General features: G+C 25.7%; 2 protein-coding genes across 4 annotated transcripts in view; one reads left to right on the top strand and one right to left on the bottom strand.

Annotated features, from left to right (window-relative positions):
• LOC126910422 (uncharacterized) lies at positions 1-3,659 on the top strand. Its single transcript, XM_050692985.1, has 7 exons — positions 1-130; positions 265-374; positions 443-652; positions 722-841; positions 1,693-1,893; positions 2,126-2,251; positions 3,057-3,659. Exons 2-7 carry the CDS (start codon positions 282-284, stop codon positions 3,162-3,164), a joined length of 858 nt encoding a protein of 285 aa, XP_050548942.1. The 5' UTR covers positions 1-130; positions 265-281; the 3' UTR covers positions 3,165-3,659.
• Positions 3,660-4,634: 975 nt separating this feature from the next.
• LOC126910412 (protein tramtrack, beta isoform-like) overlaps positions 4,635-24,648 on the bottom strand; it is a 31,430-nt gene continuing 11,416 nt past the window's right edge. The window contains exons 1-7 of one of the 3 annotated variants that reach the window (XM_050692966.1): positions 18,631-18,889; positions 13,134-13,423; positions 12,956-13,057; positions 12,459-12,894; positions 12,165-12,368; positions 12,028-12,093; positions 4,635-6,179 (exon numbers count right to left, since the gene is read on the bottom strand). In XM_050692966.1, coding sequence (XP_050548923.1) covers positions 5,548-6,179; positions 12,028-12,093; positions 12,165-12,368; positions 12,459-12,894; positions 12,956-13,057; positions 13,134-13,319 — 1,626 coding nt within the window. In that variant the 5' untranslated portion in view covers positions 13,320-13,423; positions 18,631-18,889 and the 3' untranslated portion in view covers positions 4,635-5,547. Of the gene's footprint in view, positions 6,180-9,446; positions 11,164-12,027; positions 12,094-12,164; positions 12,369-12,458; positions 12,895-12,955; positions 13,058-13,133; positions 13,424-18,630; positions 18,890-24,648 lie in introns of those variants that run through there. The other 2 variants (XM_050692965.1, XM_050692967.1) reach the window with 2 other exon arrangements.

The following is a 24,648-nucleotide window of genomic DNA, read 5'->3' as shown; positions in this document are numbered from 1 at the left end:
TCAAAATAACACTTAACTTTATGTTAACAGATATTTTATCAAATTATAGTTATATATTTTAATTTTTTTTAGAAGAAGACTTAGAAAAAAATATATTAAATTTTTTTTATCCTTCTGTTTATATTTATAGGTAAGATATAAATATCCAACATGGTTATTGTAAATTGTGTTTTTATGTTAATTGATTTATTTTAATAATTAACAATAAAATCAAATCAAATCAAATCAAAAGTTTACTAATTAATTCTTTACACTTGATTTTAGACTTATTAAGTTAAATAATGGAAAGTAATGAAGAGTGTATTTCATTTGTGTTAGATAAAATATATTTTTTAGAGGAAAATATACAAATATTCTATAAATTTAACACTGTGGTAATATTAAAAATAAATATATTTAATTATATATAGTTTTCACATTTAAAATTGATTTATTATTTTAGTCTTTAAAGCCAAAGTATAGTGATTGGATTGCTTTATATGAGTGTACTCATAATATCAATTTAGAAAAGTTTGTTGTTGTTGAAACTGAATTGATGATTAATTCACCAGCCAAAAATGGTTTGTACTTCATAACATTTTATGCAAATCAAATGAAGAATATTAGATGTAACATAGAATATCAATTTATCTACGGAAATAAATATAATGAGGTATAATTTTTTTTTATTGTTTAATAAATAATTGTAAAATATGATAATTTTATTTTCTAATTGAACTAGATAATTGGAAAAAGTCAACCTCTTCATTTTATTCACAAAAATGATTGCTCATTGTGCTCTACAGCTATTGCATTAAATCAAAATTCAAATAAAATCAATCAATATGAATGTATTTCACAGGTCAGTTAGTTTCATTGTTTTGGCATTAAATAAATTTTTAGTTCTGTGCAGGGTGAGTTGCAAAGATATGAAAAATCTAATAATAAAATTTATACTTATAATGTAGTCTACAAATGTAAGAATTAAAAAAAAAACATGATAGCAAAATGGTTATTGGATTTGTCATACCTTACCTAGTATATCTATATCAAAACACTATACAATTTGATTTGAAAAAAAAAAAACAAATCCCCCCAATATGTGAGTACAAAGTTAGGCAAAAATCAAGTTTATAGTTTATTTTTATATCTTGTGTCATAGATATTTTATTGTTAATTAATTAAGTAGTATAAAAATAATTTACAATAAAAAGTATGATATTGATAATAGTAAAATTTCATTATCGAAATTTTACCAAAAAAACTTCTGATATCTAAATTGTATCAATATTCAATAATTATTGTCAATTCCTAATAATCACCATAAAAATACAAAATAATTTAAAAAAACTTTAATAAAAGCATAAATTATTATTTTCAGCCCCGTTTTAAAATGTAAACAGTTAATTTGTTAAAATCTCTGATAGTTTTTAATATTTTTCAACAACTGTTTTAATAATTCTATACGTCTATAAATTAATTATCATAGAGAATTATATTTTAATAAGATATAATGATTAATGTAGACTCATTTAAAAAAAATTTAATTTACCATTCATAGTACTATTTATGAGTAAAACTATGCCAACGTGTCTATAACTATTACACTATTGTTAATATTAATAAATTTTTTTAGTGATAATAGGAAAAATGCCTGTTTTTGAAATATTGATTAATAATACATATTTTCAATAATATACAATTTGTTTTTAGATATCTATTGATTCATTATTTAAAAAAATTATATCATTAGAAAATGCACTTGATAATTGTAAAAAAAAGGAATTAGAATTTTTATCAATGAATAATCATCTGAATAATAGAGTAAATGAATGTGAGGCTATTGTGAATAAAATAAATGATACATTAAATAATTTATGCTATACCAATGAACCTGTTAGTATTGATGGATCTGTAAGTATTTATGCTATTAAAACATATTCTCAGTTTTTTTGTGATAAAAATTAATGATATATATATTTAATACAAATATTAATATTTTCATATATATAAAAAAACAAAATATTTTTTAACCTGCTTAATTAATCTTCCTTTAATTATCATCATTAGAAGAGTTTCTTTTATTGTTTTTATAAATCATTCCAATATTTATTTTAAATTAACCAGCAATTGAAATAAATTTTAGAGATGGATGAAATCATGTTCTGATTTTGATCTGAAAATGCATTTTATTCAAAGTCAAGAATTTCAAATACAAGAATTGGCTAGCAAAAATTCTTGTCTCAAAAAAATGTTGGAAAAAATTGAAGAGGTAAGTTTTTATCTTGAAATACTCAAAAATTTCAATAATTTTGATATATTAAAAAAATAAGTTTAGATTTCATAAGCAAAAAGCTGTTTCAGAAATTATATAAAAAATTCTTTATTTTGATGTGCTATACAGTTGGTATATTAAAATTAAAAACTTATCATTATGCTACATAAAATCATTTAGTTTCCTCTTTTATTTCACCTATAACCCTTATTTATCCAAAATTTTACTTGTATCATTTGTGTGCAGGCAATGCATATATTGCCACTTTAGAACTTTCATGGCCAAATCGAAAATAATTAAATTTATGCCTTATAATGTAATGACACATAAATTTTATTTTTTGAGATTCCATTCTTGTCTGACTGTGAAAAAAATGTCTTGAATTCATTTTTTTTTTTAAATAAGGGTAGATGTATTCATTCAGCAATATTTCTATTTTTATATTTGTTAAGTATTCTTTTAATTTTTATAATAAAAATAGTGGAATATTTATATAAATTATTAAATTAATATGGAAGATATATTCATATTGTTCCATTTAAAGTATAATAAATTACCTGAAACTTGTTAGAAAAAGTTTGTTTATATTTTGTTGCAATTTCTGAAATGATTAATTCTATAATTATTAATTAGGGTTAAATTTTTTTTATGTTTCAAATGTAAAAAACTTATTAAAACATTACACAAATTAAACAATGTGATGATAATCATTGACAGAGCTATTATGGCTTGTAGACGTAAATGAACCAACAATAATTGTGTTTACATTAAAAGATTAAAATAATTTATTATGTATTATTAGGAGCCAGTTTCGATAAATTCTATGGTAAATGTTGAATGTGGGTCTATTCAAGAACCTTCTGCTGCTACCATTGTTTATATTTCTAGTGATGACAGTGATGAACCGTAATAGATCATGTTTTTTCTTTTTAATACATATTATTTTATTAATATACCAAAAATAATTAGTATGTTGTTAAATTTTTTTTATGTGAATTGTTATCAATAACATTGACTATTATTATTTTAATACTTGATTTTTTTCATTGACACTATAAAATCTTATATTCATCTCAAATATATATCATATTTTCTTCATATTTATTTTAAATATATAAGTTTTAAAATGGAAAGATATTTATTAAAAGAAACTATGTTTTAATGATCTGTATAAAATCCATTAACTTATTGTCGAGATTAGGAAGGAGACATGATGAATTGTTATTTGATTTTTTTTATTACAAATAAAAATCAAGAATGATTTCAATTTCAAGATTTCGCTATATTAAAAAAACATTTATCCAAATATTGTTAATTTATTGCTTATAAAATTAAAATTAACATTTCAGGTTTTACATAAATGTTTTTATTGGATTTGTTTTAAATAAACTAATAATATTACAAATTTTGTGCTTTTGGTATTTATTAAATATTTGTCTAATCCCTCACCTTCTGAAATAAGAAAACAGTTTATAGTGAAATTAAAAGAAAAAAAAACAACATAATAAGGGAATGAAAAATAAAATAAATGTGTTATTGCTTGAAAAACATAACAAAATTAAAATGACTAATAAAAAATACACAATCCTTAAATGAATACCTAATAAAGCAACAACAATTGTTAACACAAAACTTTAAAATTTGAAGGAAAATATAATTGTAATAATTTAAACTAAAATATGAAAATAATGGAAACAGTATAACGCAACAATTTTATTGTTTGAGATGAATATTTATGTTTATAAACTAAAAATAAAACATTTAAATTATAAATAAATAATTAATAACTCTAAAACTAACAGTGGTTAATCAATTATTAACAATTTTTTAATAATATATATAATAAAAAATAGAATACTATGTTTTTGTTAAAAAACACATCAAAATAATCTAAGAAAATATCAATATAAATATTCATTTTAAAATGGTAAATTAACGAAAATTGATAATCCACAAACTATGTGTGGTAAATTGATTTAATTGAACATAGTTATATTAAACAATTTAAACAATAAGATAAAGTGTGTGAATTGCACATTTAATAAACATAATAAAAATAATAACTAATTGTCTATAGTTAACCCCCTATTATACAACAAAAATAAATAAACGTTCACATATAAATTTGTAAATATGTAATTCTTCAAAATGTTAATATATTCTGTACATTTTTTACACTATTTATAAAAATATAATATTAATTATAAAAATTTTTTAGTTATTATTCCTTAACTTTCGTTTTACAATTGAAATATGTAATAACCAAGAAACTGGATTTCTACTATGTATATAACATAAGAAAAATCTATTTTTCAAAATTATAAAGTCAACTTATATTTTTTCTCTTAGTTACGGTAAAATATTCAGTCTCAATAGCTAACTGGCCTTATTTGGAGTAAAAATATAAATTAACTATTTCAGTCGACTTTGTGTAATTGAGTGGATGAATACAGATTAATTTTTTTTAAAGCTTAAATACAAATTATTTTGGTAAAAAAACAACTAGCCCATTAAACACAAATTTTTGGATTATATTGCACAACACCACCTACTCATAAGCTCTTATATAGAAGAACAGAGCTTATTATATAATATATTAACTAAATTAAATTTTTTTAAAGCACCGAAATATTTTAATTTTTTCACCTGAAGTATTATAAAGTTGTAATTAAGAAAAAAAATTGATGTTTTATGTCACTATAAGAATATTTAATTATAATTATTTATGAATGGTTGGTTGATTTACAACATAAGAATTAAACTTTAATTCTATAATAAAGTATTGTCAAATATCATGTGAGGTATTAATTTTATAAATTCACTATTACTGAATTTGTACTATTTAGGGTATTATTCTATTTGTGTGTAGAAATATATATACAAGTACATATTGACATTATTAGCGAACAAATATTATAGAAGAATAGTGTTTTTGGTTAAAATATAGATATTATATGAATACTTGTAAGATAATAATAATAAAAATCTGAGTTTATTAAAAGAGTAAATACTTATTAATATATGCATATAAAGTTTGCATATAATTTAACTAGAGTAATAACATAAATGGTCAACAAGAATTATCAAAAATAGCACATAGATTATTATTAGTTGGAAGACTTATGTGTTACCAATAGTCAGTGCATAACAAAAAATAATATAAACATATGTAAATATAAATGCCATAAATCAATCATATAAATGGGAAGGAAAATATGAGTCCAACGGTTTTTTTAAACACGTATCTGGTGGTTTTAAATTGATAGGTAAAACAGTAACAACATAAACTTTACTTAAGGTGGCAACAAAAATGGTACTTGTGGAAAATCTATTGCTTTGGGCATATAACATTCATGAACTGTTTTCATGTGATTTTTCATTTTATCAGGCCTTGAAAATTCCTTAGCACATACCGGACATGGGAAAACTTTACGTTGATGTCCTTCATGGTACAAAAATGCATGTCTTTGGAAACTGTATTTATTTTTAAATGTCTTCAATATATCTGTTTTGGCGCACTCTAGACACTTATAAATTCCTTCAGATACAGTTGCATATCGGAAAAGATTCAATCCACGTACAGACATTTCTGTAAGTTGTTCAGCAGGATCACTGGAAGATGTTGCTCTTCTTCTTATTCGTCTTTTAACTGGTGGTCTTAATGCAGTTGATTGCTGATTTTGCTGCTGTTGAGAAGATTCTTGCATTTGTCTTTTTTCTTCATCCAATGCAGCTAGTAATTGTGGTTTGTAACTAGAGGTATGTTGTGATACAACCAATGAGAATTTTGATTTTTGCTCTGCTACCATTGCTGCTGTCCAACTAGCTAATGTCAGTCGAGCATCATTATTATTATCTCTATCACCATCAACATTGTCATGATCTGTACGGGATAATAGTTTTAGCATGTTAGCATTATGCATATCTGAAAATATTACAATATATAAATATTAATTTATGATAAAAGCAACTCAGTAATTTTATTTAATATTTACAATTAATTTTAAATATACAAATAAAAATAAAACAAAACCAGGTCAAAAGTAATATTTTGATTTTAACTTATGGTAATAGAAAGTACTAATAATATAAATAGTTTATATCATTAAATAATTAAATATCTGAATGTCATTAAAAATAGTCAAACATAAAATAAAATTTTCATCTAATGTATGGACTATTTTTTATATTATTGAATATTAATATATTTAATAAAAATGGGTTATTAAGAAGATGAAATTTTTGTTTTTTAAAATGTTTCTAAATTTTTAGTTAATATGTAGAATTTATTTTTTGTCTATTAGCAATAACTAAACAAAATAAATAATTATTTTGTTGTAGTTTTAATGAAAAGTTATTTAGTTTAACTAAATTGATGAAATTAAAGATTTAATTAAAAGGTGTTAATGAGGGGTAAAATATTAACTTTAGGTTTATTCTAAAATTAATATTTCTCAAGGTGTTTGAGTTTTATACTCAAACATTATTTCTATGTTCTTAAAAACAAAAAGTACAAGAGAGCATTTCTTTTATTTAAATTTTTTATGAAAGTAAAAAAATGGAAAAACCAATGTTCAAATTGTAATTAAAAAAAAAAGATTAATTATGTTTTCGAATGGCACTTTGATGTAAGCTTTTTAATTACACATTAACTCCTTCAAAATTTTCATATGTAAAATTTAAAATATCTTAAAGCATAGAAAAAGAACCCATTAATAAATAAAAGAAACACTTTTACAATTGCTACCTATACTACATCTTGATGCAGTATTGTACACTCTAAATAAAGGTCTCTGAGTAAAAAAAGATAATTCCATTTTTTTTCAAAATATTATTTTCTTGGTTCTAAATTAAAATTTAAATAACGAATACAAGAAAAAATTCATAAAAATAAATAATCTCAAAAATAAAGTTTTTAAAATGAACTGATAGGTAAGGTATATATGTTAAAAATGTCTAAATCTTTCAGTTTCCCAAAAAACTTTGAAAAAAATGGAGTTAACTTTGTCTTTGCCCTTCAAATTATAAATGAAATAAATTTTACATAACAATCCCAATATTTTTATACATGATATAAAAAAGACAAATATGTTATACAATAAATTTCACTGAAATAGTTGTTCTCTTGAGAAAAAAAATAATTACTAGATTTAATTTTTGACAAATTTTAATAATATTTTCACCTGCTAATTGTCACATATTGAAAGATTTGTTACTCCACGTGCAGCAAAAAAAAAAATAAGAAAAGTAATAATAATAATAATAAAATAATGACAGTTTTTTAGTACCTGTAGCACAAGTATTAGTTAATAAAAGAGGATGGTTACCTCGCAAGAGATCCTTAAGGATCACATAAATGATGACCCCACGGACTCTAGTCGTTCAGTGAGGGTGAAAATATGTCATGTTTATTATACAGCTAGTCATTTCCAACTTTTGGGACTGGCAGGCATGGGCTACTTCCAAACACATGAATTAAGTTTTAATGTTGTCGGTATTGGAACAAAAAGGTCATGGACACAGTAGATTGTAAATAGAATGCACCCTTAAACTTCTATACCAAGTAAGAGAAATTTGTCGTCAACAGAGTAAAATATTGAAGGTGAAGTTGAGATTTTGTAAACCCTATAGAACTGGTAGCACCACAGAGTATATGCTATATCAAAGTATTGAGCATTACTATGGTAGACCTTTTTATATTGTGGGAATATGATGGATATACCACAACAAGGGATAATAATGTGAAAATCAGGGATCTAATTAAGAAAAACTTATAAAAACAGAGAGGCTTCAAAGAAATTCATTGGTTAATTTAAAACTCTAATACTAGAAATGAGGCATTTAATGATTAATAATGGTATTAGTTGAACACTAATGATTACAGCACGGAATTATATGTATTTATCAATTTTGTTAAGTTATTCCATACTCACTATCAGCCCGTATAAATTTTTACCAATGGACTTTATAACTTAGTAACATGTTGTTATTGAGGTTGTAATATAGGGGGATTAGGGAGGTTTATCTTAAAACAGAAAATATTTCTATGCTATTATATAATTCTATAATAAATTTGCACAAACTTGGGACCCTTCAAAGTGGCTGAAACAAAATTTATAAAAGCATATAGTACTAATAATGATGAAGTACACTAATTATGGGACACTATGGCAAATCATCAATTAGCTCAAAGAAGATGAATTTTTAAATGTTGGGTACAGTAGTTAAATGATTAACTGGAATACCTTGTTAATAAAATATATTACACTTCGGCGAAATACATTATTCATTTTAAAGTTTGGTATGTGGTGCACACAATGTACTATAAGGTATGAGTTAATGAGCAGTGTCTATGTCGAGTTTTTTAATAACTAAAACTAAAAAAAACTAAATGGAGGATGGTAAAATTTAAATTATATGAACGGTAGTACTAGGAAAAACAGTAAAATTATATTTTATCAATATTGATATTAAGGTTATATTCAATAAACTATTAGCAACAGTATTAAGTAATGAATTCCATTTAGTTTTTATTTTTCTAATAATAAAACATATTTATTTTAATCTTAAAAGGAAATTTATAACTTTGTTATTGTTTTACTGAAAATTTTTTTGAAATGGATTACTACTATTTTTACCATATATTTCATTTAAGCAACAATAAAAATAAAATTACATAGTGTAGCAAATAGTTTTCTCTAATTTTTTTTTACCTTACCTTTGAATTGAGAATTAATTTAGCTACACCTAACATATCATTAAGCTCTGATAAATGAGTTAAAAATAAAACATAATTTTTCATTTTCAGAAGCGTATAGTACCCACTATGCTATAAATTTCAAAAATATTTTTTGTTTAAACTATCCATCTTGTTCTTTAAAATTGTACAAAATTGAGGTATTTAAATGGTAAAAAATACATATTTGGTTAGCTTAAATATTAGAAAATTAACTAACAATGAAATGAATTGATGAATAACTACTTTTAAACTAGTATTTCAAAAGTTATTAAGACTTTAAAACATAAAATGGGGTCGAGGTACAATTAATGATTATTTTTAATATTAGACATTTCTCAGTTACGCTCTTGCTAATCACTCAACATAAAAAAATTCTTAACCTATGAAAAAATAATTTAAAAATTAACATTAACCAATAATTTTAATAATGATTTAGAATAAAAAAACATCAAATAATAACACATCACATTATATTTTATCAGAAAATTTTACTAATTACATAAATAGTTTAACAAATTTTTATAGAACGCCAGTATATTAAAATAAAATTGTCAACATATACTTATAATTTGAGAAAAATGTAGGGCACATATAATTGATAATAATGAATTTGATTAATTAAAAAAAAATAAAATAAACAATTGTATTGAAATAAGATACTTAATTAATTCAGTCATTCTTCAAATTCGATGTAACAAACCAAAAAAAAACAAACAACAAAAATGTTACTAACATTTTAGCTTTCACAGCCAATTAAAAATTAGTAATAGCATTCAGTATTTATATATATATATATATATATAAATATATATATATCATTTTGTTATTTCCCCAAAAGTTACAAAGCACCGTTGATTACTAAACTAATAATTTACTAAGTTCACCCATTCTAGCAGTCTATAGATTATAATAGTAATTATGAACATAAATATAATTAATATATGTATAGATAAGTAAACAAATCTACATTAACAACATTATATATTCTTAAAACTTAACTTTATAATATAATGGCAAGACGACAGAATTAATAACAAATTGACTAAGAAAACACACAGCCCAACTTAAAAATTAGGTATAAACAAAAACAATAAAATACAGTTCTACTGGTCTAAAATTATGTTTCACAAGAGCTTGATTTGAATTATTATGAAAATATAGTTATATATATTAGATTACACCAACATCTTTATACAAAAACTTGATAAATTTAAAATAATAATAATATAACTAATGTAAGAATCAGAATCAATATACACATGAGTTAGATAAATATTGGTTTATCAATAATTAAGCTTTCTTTAAATAGATATAGTCATAAGTTAAGATAATTAAATTAAAGATAAAAAAAAAAAATACTCATAATTAGGGCTCCCTAACAATTATTATTATTCCTAAAAAATAGTATATCTGACCAATATTATTAAAAAAAAAATAATAAATAAAATAACAACCCAAGTATTTGATTAAAATTAAGAAATTGGACGGGTTAGTTTGGAAGGAGTTTTACAAAACAGATAGCAAATAATAGTGATTAAGAGACGAGTCAAAACTATGTAATAAAATAATAACTGCCTAAGAAAAAATATAATATCTCCCATGATAATATTAATCTAGAACATTAAGTACACAACATGAATAAATTTCAATCAAATATAAGATATTGCATTATATTAAACTTTTACTTTGGCACAATATATTAAAAATGTACTTTAAAAGAGATAATGTCTGCCTCATTATTATTCCCAATACTGATTGATAGTCAAGACACTCAATAATAACAATGTGTTACTCATATCTCACAAATTGTTAAACTTGAATCTAGGGCCTACATTATTGTTTGTGGAATAAACTTTAGGAGCTGATAGTCTATGCACTTGTTTCATATGTGTCAACATATTATCTCGCCTAGTAAACATTCTGAAGCAAACCGGACATGGAATTTCTTGCCTTACACCATGATGAGACGAAAGGAAATGACGACAAAAGTTGCTTATATGTGTATATGTTTTACGACATAGTTTACATCTAAATAAATTAGTAGATTCTTGAGTACAAAATTGACGCACAGAATATTTATCCATTATTGGTCGACCAGTAATGTTAGCCATATTGTCAGAGTCATTTTTACCATTTGATTCTAGTGACAACCTACATATTTGCTCAGATTCTATAAATTAAAAATCACTATGCTAATCATATTAATACTTAATAATAAATAGGATAGGCAAATTAAAAATAGTCTTATACTTTTAAAATAATATTTTGATATCAAAATTAAGGTGGTGTTAAAAAAAAAAAAGTGTTAAATATTTGTCCAGAAATAATAGAGAGAATAAAAATTGAATGAATAAGATTGGAAAAATTACCAAAAAATCTATAAATAGATGTTATGAAATTTGATTTTAGTAATACATTTATTTTTAAATTACTAAATTAGTTACAAAAATGTTTAATCAGCCCATCCTAGAAAAGAAATTAACAAAACGATGGGTCACTTTCCTCCATTATTTTAAGACTACTTAATAAAATATATTTAAGGAAATACTACTTACCTGATCGCCAATCAAAATAAATGTCCATTTTAAAAAATTGCCTTAAAATTTTCTTTGATAATTGATAATAAAATTATATTTAAACGCACAAACCAGAAAAACCAGATGCGAAACCTTTCTCTTACACAGCATTGTATTCTTTATCCACTAAGTTATTTGATAAAAGATTAAAAATAAATTTTATTTAAAAAATTGTACAAAAAATGTAAAATTATTAAAGAAAGAGGAAGGTGTCCCATCTGATTGTTAATTTACTATCACTAAAGTAATCACACATAAAAAATCACATACAAAATTTAAATAAAACCGATGTTAATATGCTAAATTAGTTTTAACGTTGATCAACAACAAGTCATAATGACATATATATGTATATATATATATATAAAATAATATTTGAGGAAATTATTGAAAAAAAGTATTCATAGTTGTTATACATTCTATACAAATTACTAATAATCTGTACTCCGATTACTTACCACATACACTTTGGTCTAACTGCAAACTGGACTGAGAGTCGTGATCTTTTTTCAAAGTGCTTAAGTCTGCAATGTAAATGAAATTATTGAAGCAAATTATTTACATTTTCTGTTAATTTTTTTTTAAAGAAAATTACCCTGAGATGTTCCTGGAATTGGATCACTAGGCTCTTGTTTTATTACTATTCCATTTTCAGTTTCAACAAATTCTTCTTCCATTTCTTCATCCTCAATTGTATTTTCATCTTTGGGAGAATCATAGTATTTAGGTGCAGCAGCAGCAGATTCTGATTCTTCAGACATATTTAACTCTAACAAATCTGGTGGATCACGACCACTTCCTAAATTATTATATAATTCATATATATGTATTAAAAAATTTCACATATTTTAGACAAATTTTTTTTTTTTTTTTTTACAATAAAATTTACCCGCGCTTGTGCCAATTGGTGTGGATGCTCTGCTATCATCATTATTATTGTCACTGGGTCTGGAAGGTGAATTACTACCAGTAGAAAGTTTTCTAGGACGCCCTCTTTTTCTTTTAGGTGCAGTTAGAGCAGATCCCAATAATGGATTCATTGGATAGGAGAGTTGTTGGCGTTGTTGATCATGAAGTGGATGTGAAGGCAAAGGCCTTTTTAAAGACATTGGACTGTGATTATGTATACGTTGTAGTTGAGGTACATGAACCATTTGATTATTGTGTACAGGTGAAGAGGACGGAGATGATGAGTGAGACTGAAGTAGGGAAGAAGCTAATGATGGTAGATCGCCACGATCTTCATTTACTTCAGTAAGACCTTTAATTCGTAAGGATTCAGCTACTTTTAGAAAAGCAGCAAGTCGATCTTGATCAACACTAACCTAATAATGAAATTATTGCTAGAAAAAGTCTTTAATTCGTTTCAATTCGTAAAGTACTCACTTCGCCCCTATACATAAAATCTAATAAAGACCTCATATCAACTAAAGGTACATCTTTGAGTATCACTATCGGATGTCTATCTGGATGTCCAACAAAAAGGGTCTAAAATAAAAACACAATCGAGTTTAAATAACGCATAACATAAAAATAAATAATTATTATAGTAATAATTAAGTACTTGAAAATATGGACTACAGGCTGATAAAACCATTTTGTGTGCACGTAACATTTGCCCTTCAACAGCTAATGTAACGTCCACAAACGCCTCACTAGTTAACAATTGATCGAAAACCGCGAGCAAATTGGATTGATGGTTGTTCCATCTAAGACAGAACCTTTGAGATTGGCTATTGTTTTGTGACATGGTTACTGTGGTGCAAAATCAAATAAAATGTGTAAGGATTCACTACGCGCCTAATAAGATATCATTACAGCTTAAATGTATCGTTCGTCTTTCAATTTCACTTCCTGCAAATGACATGTAAAAATATTAAAACAAATTTTACAGATTAATATTTAAATTAAAACAACAATATTTTTAATCGAAAAAGCTTAACAGTCTTATACATCATATGAATGTATAATTTATAGAATATACATCTAAAATATGTATTTATATTAAAATTTTTGATATAAGAATTAAATAAAATCAGTTGTGTAAACCTAGGGGGGCTGGTTCTTCGAAATAGATAGTTGAAATGTCTTATAAAGTAAAAACGCATGAGTTATAAATAATAATTATATTTCAAGCCTCGTTTTAATATATAGTGAGTAAATTCAACGAGCAAAACTATGATAGACTGTCAAAATAAACTAATATAATTATAATAAACAGAATGTTCACAAAGTAAGGTAAGAGGTCAATTGTTACAAACGATAGAAGAACAATAGAAACCAGTTTCCTTACGTACTGAAAACCCTATACATATTAGGGTGAAACGGAGTAAATATAAACGAATGGGTTAATAGTAAATTAATTTTTTGTCTTAGAATATTTAGTAAATTTTATTTCAGATTGAACAATTCTGGTTCTTATGCGTGTTGCTACCGTATTAAATGTAAATATGAAATAAAACTTGAACATTTATCTAAAGAAATGCGTTTACAATTACCCCTCATCACTCTATATAATATTAAACATATATAATTATTTGACAAAGTAAAAAAAAGAAGGTATTTGAAATTCGCAAAATAAAACTTGATAGTTAAAAATCTATTTCAAACGAATTAATAATAAAATAAATTGTATTATTTATTATTATTTAAATGTTAATGTTAATAGATTTTCAAGAACCGAAGAGAAAATTTATAAAATATTCAATGCAAAGAGAATCTTAGTAATATTTATAGATCTAAACCAATATTTTAACGACAAAAATACTCCTTTTGACCTAAGAAGATGCATTTATATTAAGCAAGTTATTTAAGTAGGTAAATAAAAATTACATTATTACTCGTCACAGAATTGACTACACATTACCATGACAGTCTAAATGGTTACGAAATACGATAAGAATATTTGGTGATTGTCATATAATACATTTACTTTGAACTAATAGCACATCGTTACTTAGTTGTACATTATTGAACAATATTATTGTACTAATAAGGTTTTTATAAGTATCGGGTCATCAAACCCTCATTATTCACGAAAATCGGATCATTTCTAGTAACATTTAATATCATATTAATACTATATCATTCCACAAAATACATTGGTACTATGTAGTAAAAACGGCGGTAAAATTAATTTTAATTTGTAGATTTATAAAATGAAAAATAGGTACGAGGGGTTAGAAAGTTAAATGCTGGTAATTACAGTGAATTTCATAACTACCTACCAGAAATTAAAATATTATCACGCCACGTATAAAATGAAAATCATATATATTTATTATCCGCAATTAAACTGACACCAGCGATATATTTTATCAAATTAAAATATTGAGAGAGGGTATAAAAAAAACAGCTGATCAAACGGACTTGTAATAAGACGCTGTCATTGATTATAATACAACACAATTAACGTTATGATTACTCGAAATACCTTTGCAATAAAATTAAAGCGATCATTAGACACATTAAGAAACAATCAAAATGAACCAGCTTAAAGAAGTCATAAAAATGATAAGGCATGGTAGGAAAAGTTTTGTGGTGAGTTAAAAATATTAGAAAGTGTAAAGAAAATTATAATAAAAAAAGTTATTTTCTGTAAAAATTGAATAAAATAACACATATAGCGTTGACATACAGAAGTCTAAGAACGTTGAATAAACATTTTACAACACGAATACACTAAACACACTATTATGACTATTTAACCAAGACAGTTACAATAGATGATAAAAGAAACTAAACGAAATTTAAAAAAAATGCATTTAATGACACGTAAGCAGTTTAACGACCCTTATAACAACTATAAATACATTTTATTATTCAGTTATACCTTAGATGAGAAAACCTACACCTCTAATTAAATGGACATTTTATGTTATTGAAAATTACGTTTAGTAACATAAGAGTTCAATGATGATAAACATTTAAAAAAATTAATTATTATAAAAGTAGTAACATTTGTATATCAATAATTTGGTCATTCTCGACAGATTTTTATATTATTTCCAACAGTTTATAATTACATATAATTTTTAAATATTGTTTTAAAACATTTTTTTATACTATTTTGATACTTGTTATATGATTTTGAATAAAAAAACTAATATTTCATAGCAACATGGCTGTCAAATTTCAAAGAACAAGTTAACTACAAAGAACTGTAACATGTCTAAGATGTCTAAAGAAAGAAGTTAATAACAATTTTTTTCTTAATAATAAATAGTTGGTTGTTTTTTGAGTAAGATTATTGTAACCTAATTATGGGGTCAAATATTATTACATCAAGAGCCTGTGGTTAGGGAAAGAGATGAGAACCGCAATATTTTTTATTTAATCTAATCAGAATACAAGTGCGATAAGGACTTATCGTGTGGACCTTAGGGATGGGCGAAATCCATTTGGATGCCAAGTGGCGGTTTTTGTTTGGATAATTAATATGTTTTAATAGAATGTTATCTTGTGAATATATGGATTGTAGTTTTATAATAATTTTTTTTACCGATTATATAACAAGCGATAAGGAAGCAACTACACTAAACTGTTCATTCAAAGTTCACGTTACAGATAAAAAAGGAATAAAAACCGTCATGAAGTACATCAGGGTTCAGAAAAAAAAATATTTTTTTCATTTTAAACAAAACAACTGTTTATTTTTATTGATTTATTATGTTTATTTTAATTTAAAAAAATGTCTGTTTTTTAATAGTGTTTAAATTACGTTTAAAGCATGATTTAAACAAGTTATCAAAAATATGTTATTAGTGCTCGGAAGTTGGAGAAATTCGCATTTTTTTAATGAACCAAAAATAGGCTAAGTAATATATAATTTTATTCTAAGAAATTTGCAAATAAAAATCAAATTTTTTTCTTTTTGTTTTATCTTTTAGGTAATTTTTCACACTTGCCTTATTATTTTAAATTTTTTTAGTAGATAATAAAAAAAAACTATTTTTTAAGTAATTGTAACTATTTAAAATCATTTTTGTAATATTTAAAAGTCATCAACTTCTAAGCATCAGTTACTATATAACATACCTAAATGATTTTTCATCATCTCTTTTCCTGTATACAACTTACTGAGAAAATAAAAATAAAAAATTACTCGAGAAAAAGATAATTTCAGTATAATAATATATAATTTTAATATATTTTAAACGCGATTGAAAAAAACATATTTTAAGCATTCTGTTTAAATATATTTTTTAAATCTGCAAATTCTGATGTGGGCTATGTATGCTCCTACATAACCATTAACCTCAAAACTAGCTCCTTATATCGCAAGCCCTCAAGAGAGAACGAAATGATAGAATGAAAATCGAGAGAGTATGTATTTTCTTAAACGCCATTTACAATAGCGATTAAATAAATGTAACATTAATAATGTTACATTGTAATGCATGATTTGACATAAGATATGGTCTTAAGTCCATATCTTTGAAGGATAAATACTATGATAGGACATTTTACTATTTAATTACAGGTAAAATATTTAAGAATAGGTTTTTTCCTGTCAAACTTATTTCGTATGGGTTTCACTAGGGATCCGGAATTTCATGAATACTAAAACAACGAATAGATATATAAATACATATACAAAAACGAGAGTAAACATCTAGTTTTGTAGTAATGCAAACAGATTCATAGAGTGACCCCAAAGTGTATAACGTAGAAGTTAGAAAAAAAAATAGTGGAATTATAAAACTATATTATCATGAATTGTATTTTATAAACACCTGTGATAAACAAATACTTGTTTGTTTATAAAGTCCTGTAAATGTATAAATTTACAGGACAAACATAAATGTATGACTCTAAAATGGCGAAATTTAAAAATTATCGTTTGAATTTTTTCGTACGATTACCGAACTTGAATATAAAAGTGATAAGATGATCGGCGAGGGGAAATAAAAAGCGACTAGAAATAAAGTCTGAGAATATTCAAAACCCGTTAAAAGTATATATTATAATATTCTTGTATTTAGTTGTGTAGGTAAATTGTGAGTAATGCAAATACTGTTTTTGATACGTATTAGTTTTTGGTGGGGCGAAAAGTTTGATTTGGCCACACATTTATTTCATATATAATAAATATTGGCAAAACATGTCAAATTAAAATACATAAATTATTAATATATTTTTTATCTAAGATAACAAACTGAAGTGAATAAAAAATAATAAAAGTACTTAATGATAAAAATATTAGTATCTCTCTTTAAAATCGAGGATTACAATACTGTCGCGATAATTATTCAACTCTTCCTTGGATTTTTATTTATTTTTTTAATTGACTACAATCGCTAAAATATAGTTAACATACTATGTTGAAACGTAGCTGGAAACTATTTCAATCGAAAAACCACCGCCTGAGCATTGAAACCACATCAATATAAATATATATGTATACACTTATTTTTTCTATGGGGTCTATTATAGTGTTAACATTACTGTCAGAAACGGTGGGGAATTGTTGGAGGTTGCCAGAAGAGCGGCCAAACGTGTACGGGTACCGTTAAATAAAATCTAAAGTGTATCCTACTTGTGGGTTGTTCTAGGGGAGGGGATAAATGCATTTTTTACGCGGTGTTTTATTATTATTTTATGATAACGTCACTAGTCACACATGTGAACATACTGTTTTAATCGGGTAAAAATGGCCACGTAGTACAAAACGGGGTAAGGAATGATTTATACAAATTTATGCATGCAATTATTAATAAAATACATGTGGCCAAACACTAAGTATTCGATGGGTAGTCAGATCGCCAGTGTTGCCATTTTTTCCCTTAACGTCACCGCCCCTCCCATTCACGCGGATTTATGTACCCCTACCGGTAGCTGCAAAAAGAAAAACTGGCGATTTAATTTATTACCGTGCGCCACAATATGAACGGTACGTTCGTATCTAACGGCAACAAAAGCTACGAAAGTATCTTGGGAGGATAAAAATACAATTATGTCCGGAATTCGATTGTGCTTAGCGCGCACGGAAAGAGAAGAATTATACTAAAGGGGTTAAAGGAGAGGAGTCAACGACCCCGTGATGTGCTAGAGCGACTTACGTTTATAATTATACATGTGCCGTGGCGGTTAATCCGTGTATCCGGTGTCCGAGAAAGTTGCTTTATTTTTAGATGTTTGAAAAATACAAACTTTTATTTAAAATAGCTACTACTTCAACTATTTTATTTCAATTAACTAATAAAAAACATAAAATTAAACGAATAAAAAATTTTTCCACTAAACCGAACACGCGCGCGCAGTGGGGTTGCGGTCAGGTGGCGGCCATGACTGACGTGGGTACACTTCTATCGTACAGCGGCGGCGTAACACAACACACTGTTGCTTATCGAGCGGAGTGGAGTGGCGGCGGTGGCCACGATGAGAACGTTTAGCCCCCCATACCACCGCCACGCCAAAACAATAACCGTGCGCGCCTACCGTGGGTTTGGCTCAACGGTGGAGGGGCCCGCTGGGGCGGTAGTGGCGCGAGGTAAAGAGGAAGGGTGCGGCGGCAACAGTCCCCACCCTGTAAAAACCAAGGGGAACGTCTGCTTTGTACATGATACAAGCGGGCCCCGTTAACGAGTTAACAACGTTGAACAACTCTGATGGCGAAATGGGCACACGTGTTACCCTCGCGCACAACTTACGCACGCACGCGCATGCAAACGTGTGCCTGCCGTCCTCCGCCCAAGTGTAGGCACCGAATGATTTTTGTATAATATGTACGCGAGAATATCATCCAACCTTCATATCGCACATGCTATACGACTAGTTAATATATAGAATAGGGAAGCTCGACGACCCCTTTTTCGTTTTAAGTAAAATCAGTTCCACGAGATACATTAGACCCAAACAACTATTGTGCTAAAAGTACAACATGGATGATTTCCATAGAATTTGTTAAGTCGTATTTGACACCATCGTATCTAAAATAGGCGTTGTCCAAGTACAATAAACAGAATCGCAGTTTTCATAAACATTATTTTTACACCTTTATATACAAGTATATCCCAATCCAATAATTGGGCACTCTAAGATGGTGAAATTTACCAACGAAAAATTAAAAACTTCACTTAGTATTCTGTGCAATATACATTATACAATATGGAATACCATGGAGTTTTTTTCGTCTTCTATCAGAGAGTACAACGGTGACACGAGAGGAACATAACCATAACGACAGCAGCGTTCTTCAGCGATCGTCCCCCGAGGGAATCCACTAAAATCGTAAACACATAACGGTGTATATCACTGTAGGTGGTATATACGTGGTAATATATGTGGAAAAGTAAAATACTGTGATCGTTGGCGTCGAACGACCGTGTGTTCAGCAGAAGAAAAAATATAAAAAAAATAATACATAAAGGTAGACGTGCATCAGAGTAACAAATTAATACCACGAGTGTTAACAAATGTTGTCTAGATAGTAATTGAAATCGCTTAGTTACATACCAATATAATTGTAGCATTTAATTAAATGAATTTGACATTAAAACCTAAAATTTTGTTCTAATTCAAATTATGAATCATAGGCAACAATTAATCACATTGCGTTTGCATGATATAATTTAATGAGAATTATCCCATGAAAAAAATGTCCTAAGGAAATACTACTAAGATAGATATTATTTGTCCACTTTAAATGGTAAAAATAATTTAGTTTTTGTGGATAAAAAGAGCCAATATCGGTAAATATCAATGTTGTTATAAAATGTTATTGTTATAACGATGGACAATTCTCAAATTTATTGTTTATGTGTACACACATGATGTCATTTTAAAATATGTTGCGCTTTAGTATTCAAGCGATCACAACATATGCTTTTTAAGCAAAAACAGAAAGAAGTCAAAGTTAAAAGTACAAGATTTATTAGAAATTATAGTCAATGAATAGTTAAAAATATTATATCTTGAATATTTTTATTAGAAATCATCCCATAAACAGTTTTAACAACTATTTCCGCTGTAATATTTCTGAATAAAATTTAAATGATTGTTCAATAAATTAGGTATTTGACCTAAATAATAATGGTTGAAAATATGTAAATAAAATTTAGGATTAGATTGGTGAAAACATAATTACTGCGTAATATGTTCCATTTATATTATTTTGAGTTTATATTTTGATATTAACTTATATATTTTGAAAAAAATATATATTTTTTTATTAATTTTTTTTTTTTTTTTAAATATGCAAATATTAAACGTATGAGATTATATGGCTATGTCAGCATTATTACATAAAGGGTATTCGAATAGGGAAAATATTTAATAGGAAACCTTGAAACGTTCAAGGATTCCTAAAATAGTAGTATTTAATTTTTTACAATTTATGGGCATCACAAATCGGATAAAAAAATTGTACTGATTACCAAACATTACCAAGCTTTTATAAGAGAAAGAAATTTGTTTTTATTTAGTTCTGTGTATAGTATATAGGTGTAATAAGGATGGCCTTACAGGTGACATTAAAATGTTATATGTATAATATTCTCGGCGTTACTTTTAATAACTCATAAAACATTAGTGGGACGTGTGATATATACATTAGTAATAAGCGTTTTTTGTGTATTTATACTTCATATAGAGACACGCAAAATTTACCACGAGGACAGAGCAAAATGTGTGATAACACAATTCTCATACATGACGAAAGAACCCGTGACTGATAACAAACATTGTTAGTGAGAAAGAGAGAGAGAGAGAAAAAAAAATAATGCAAATTTTGTTCAATTTAGTGCAAAGGTAAAACCTAACCTAAAATGGGTTCTTAATTAACTGTCCACTTTTCTATGAGTATTTTTTTTTTCAATATAATAATCATTAATAATAAACAAATATTACTTTATAATTAAAAATAATTATACAATTACTAAATAAATCAAATGAAATTTTACACACTAATACAATACTTCTATTAATATATTTATATACATATATAAATATTCGAATTTTTGTTTATTTTTTTTCGTTTTCATAAATGTATTTGCGAACAATAAATGCCACAAGACCACATATCAAAGGAGGAGTTAACGCAAATAAAAGGCATCAACCTTCTTTTGCCGGGTCTGTAAGAAGTAAAGCCACAACCTCGGTTTTCATTGGTCGATCCCTAGTTGCACACCGGGCGGGTTGTTTGTTTTCACGCACCACATTTTTGCGGGCACCCTTTTATCAATACACCCTCCACCTCAACCGATAACAAAATGGCCGAATCACGTTCTACCTGCGTCTAAACCATTCACAGTAACAACCAACGACCATAAATACTACTTGGATTGTCATTCAGGCCATCCAACAATTTGTTTGTAAATTCGGTATTTTAGTATATGAATAGTAAGATTTTAATATATGTTTATGTAAAATTAAAAAAATTATACCGAAGGGAAAAAAATGTCAAACACGCAACAAGTTTTGTTAAATCAACGACAAGTTTTAAATACCTGTAAATTATTTTTACTGAGCGTGTTGCAGTTATAGTTACATAACTTTTAACCTTGTGAGATATTTTTTAAGATATTAACAGTATTAAGCGATCAAAAAATATTTCATACGTGTTTAAGTGGAATAAAACAAACAATGAATACTTAACTTAAGTTTCCTGATAAAATCAAGAAAAGGAAATTCGAAAAAATTACGTCTTTTTAGTTTTTTTTTGTATATTTTTAATTCAATACTCTAGCAAAAATTAGAATGATTTTAAGTATTTACTATCTGCACACATTATCACAAGTTTGTCCTTTTATATGTATATATTTTTTTTAATTGACATGATTTCTAACATAAACAAACTACCTAATTTACACTAAAAAATGAGCATCATATCATCCTAACATTAGTAGTTTCCTTAAAATTATATTGTTTTCTATAGATCATTAAATGTAAAAAATTACTATAATCAATTCTTTTAAATAAAAAAGCTGATTAACTTAATTACGACGAAAATATAAGTCAAAAAGTCATTCAATCGAAATATTTTAATAAATGCATCATAGTTTTAAATGAATCGGAACCTGAAATTTATACAAAAACTATAATATTATAAAAGTATATTCGATTCTGTTTGAAATTTAATTTTACTTAAAATTATATTATGAGTAAGTCTTAGGCATAAATGATCTAAAACACATATAAAAATGTCCTTAGATATTTTTTAAAATGTTCTACAAAAATGCCATATAAGTATAAAAATTTTCTACAATAAAAAAAAAAAAAAAAAAAATGGCACATATAATATGATTATATGCTTTACAAAATGCGTTAAAACAAAACAATGCTCTATAAAAATTATTATTTGTTGTATACATTCATTTGATTTTGTATTTGAAATATTATAAATAGTTAAAAAAGTATTTTACATTTTAAAAATAACGAATTTTAAACACAATATTTGATTAACACAATTAGAACAAAATGTTTAGTATATCTAACTTAATTTCTCTCTTCTTTAAAAATATTTCTATATAAAATTATTAGTAAATTTCATCAATTTATAGGAAGCAAGTCCCTCTATACTCTCCAGATTAAGCCTATGAATATTCTCATAAGTTACATAAAATAAGCAATTTATATAAAATAAAATGCTTTGTCAAATACACTATTAATTTGTTTAATTTTAATAACAAAAAAAAGTTATTTTTACCTAATATGCACTACTAAGAGTTAAAATAACGTAAAAATGCCTTAAAAATAAACAAAAATGTAAATTAAATGTTTCATTTTTGAATTGTGTATTACAAAAATTGAATTTTGTGCTTGGACAGCTTCGTTTAAGAACACTAAAAGGTGCAAAATGCATTGTAATCCGGGCCCTATTAATGGATATACAATTTATAACAAAGTTATAATGCAACATATATTGATATAAAATTGAATTTTGCAAAATTATGTACTGTGTTTGTATAACGGCGACATTTTTCAAGTAATTGAGAAAATTTCGCTTTAACACTAACCGACATATTATCGGTTAGTTAAATAAATAAATCTCTTCTAGTATATTTAGAATAAATTCACTAGTAATTAAACAAGTCTCCGTTCATAATGTATTTAAATTATTTCTTCAGATTATTTACATATTGTTAACTTATGAACATAAATATTATTCCGATTAGTTCAAGTAAAATGGCGCATACTATAACTGTTTTTACTGTAAAATTTATAACATAATTTTAAAGAATTTACATGTTAGCAAAACGGGGATGTCGTAAGAGTCGATTAATTGTTCGAATTAAATAAAAAGCATATCTATATTGCGAACCAATATTAGTTTTAATTTATTTTATTATATTTAACAATATATCTCATTGTATAAATTATGCAGTGTATTAAAATAAAAACAGCATAATTATAGAATATGAAGTATTCAAATGGAGAAAAAGCGTGAGAATGATCATTGGGTTCAATTGATCTGTTATCTTTAAAAAAGATCATTGGACATCAATGTATACGACACTGAGTAATGTAGTGAGAGATATTTAAATAATCTTACATGTTTATTAAAATAATTTTTTTTTCGAAAAAAAAAAAAAAATATGAAGTAATTATTATTTAAAAGAAAACTATACAATCCTTCTATACATATAATACATTATTTTTGCTACTTAAAATATAATAATTTTTTTTAACATTAGGTAGTGTTAACGTCATAACAATGTAATTACTAAAGAAAAAATATACCATAAACAATTATTGCAAAAAGTTTCACTACTTTACCAGTTGCAATCGGATGTGTTTTAAACGACGAGTAGGTCTGACGATGACCCTCCAGGCGTGGGTAAAAAAAAACAAACATATGACCTAAATATAGACATACCATAGGCGCTTCAAGTACATTCAGAGTTTTAGAACATAACAACAATGAATCCAAATTATTGATTGATTGAATTAGCAACGTATGTAAAGTCTGTTAATTTCTTTATTAAAATAGTTTAGTAGAGTAACTAATTTGATATAATCCATATTGAAAATCAGATTATCTACAAATAAAAACTATAAAAAGCAAACATATTTTACAGTCATAAAAAAATACGACTATAAATTATAAACGTTCTCAAAAAAAAAAAAAAAAAAAAAAA

This window comes from Daktulosphaira vitifoliae, unplaced genomic scaffold (assembly GCF_025091365.1).
Source record: "Daktulosphaira vitifoliae isolate Bord-2020 unplaced genomic scaffold, ASM2509136v1 Scaffold_1, whole genome shotgun sequence".
Classification (NCBI taxonomy): Eukaryota; Metazoa; Arthropoda; class Insecta; order Hemiptera; family Phylloxeridae; genus Daktulosphaira; species Daktulosphaira vitifoliae.
This window is presented reverse-complemented; position numbering and strand designations above follow the sequence as displayed.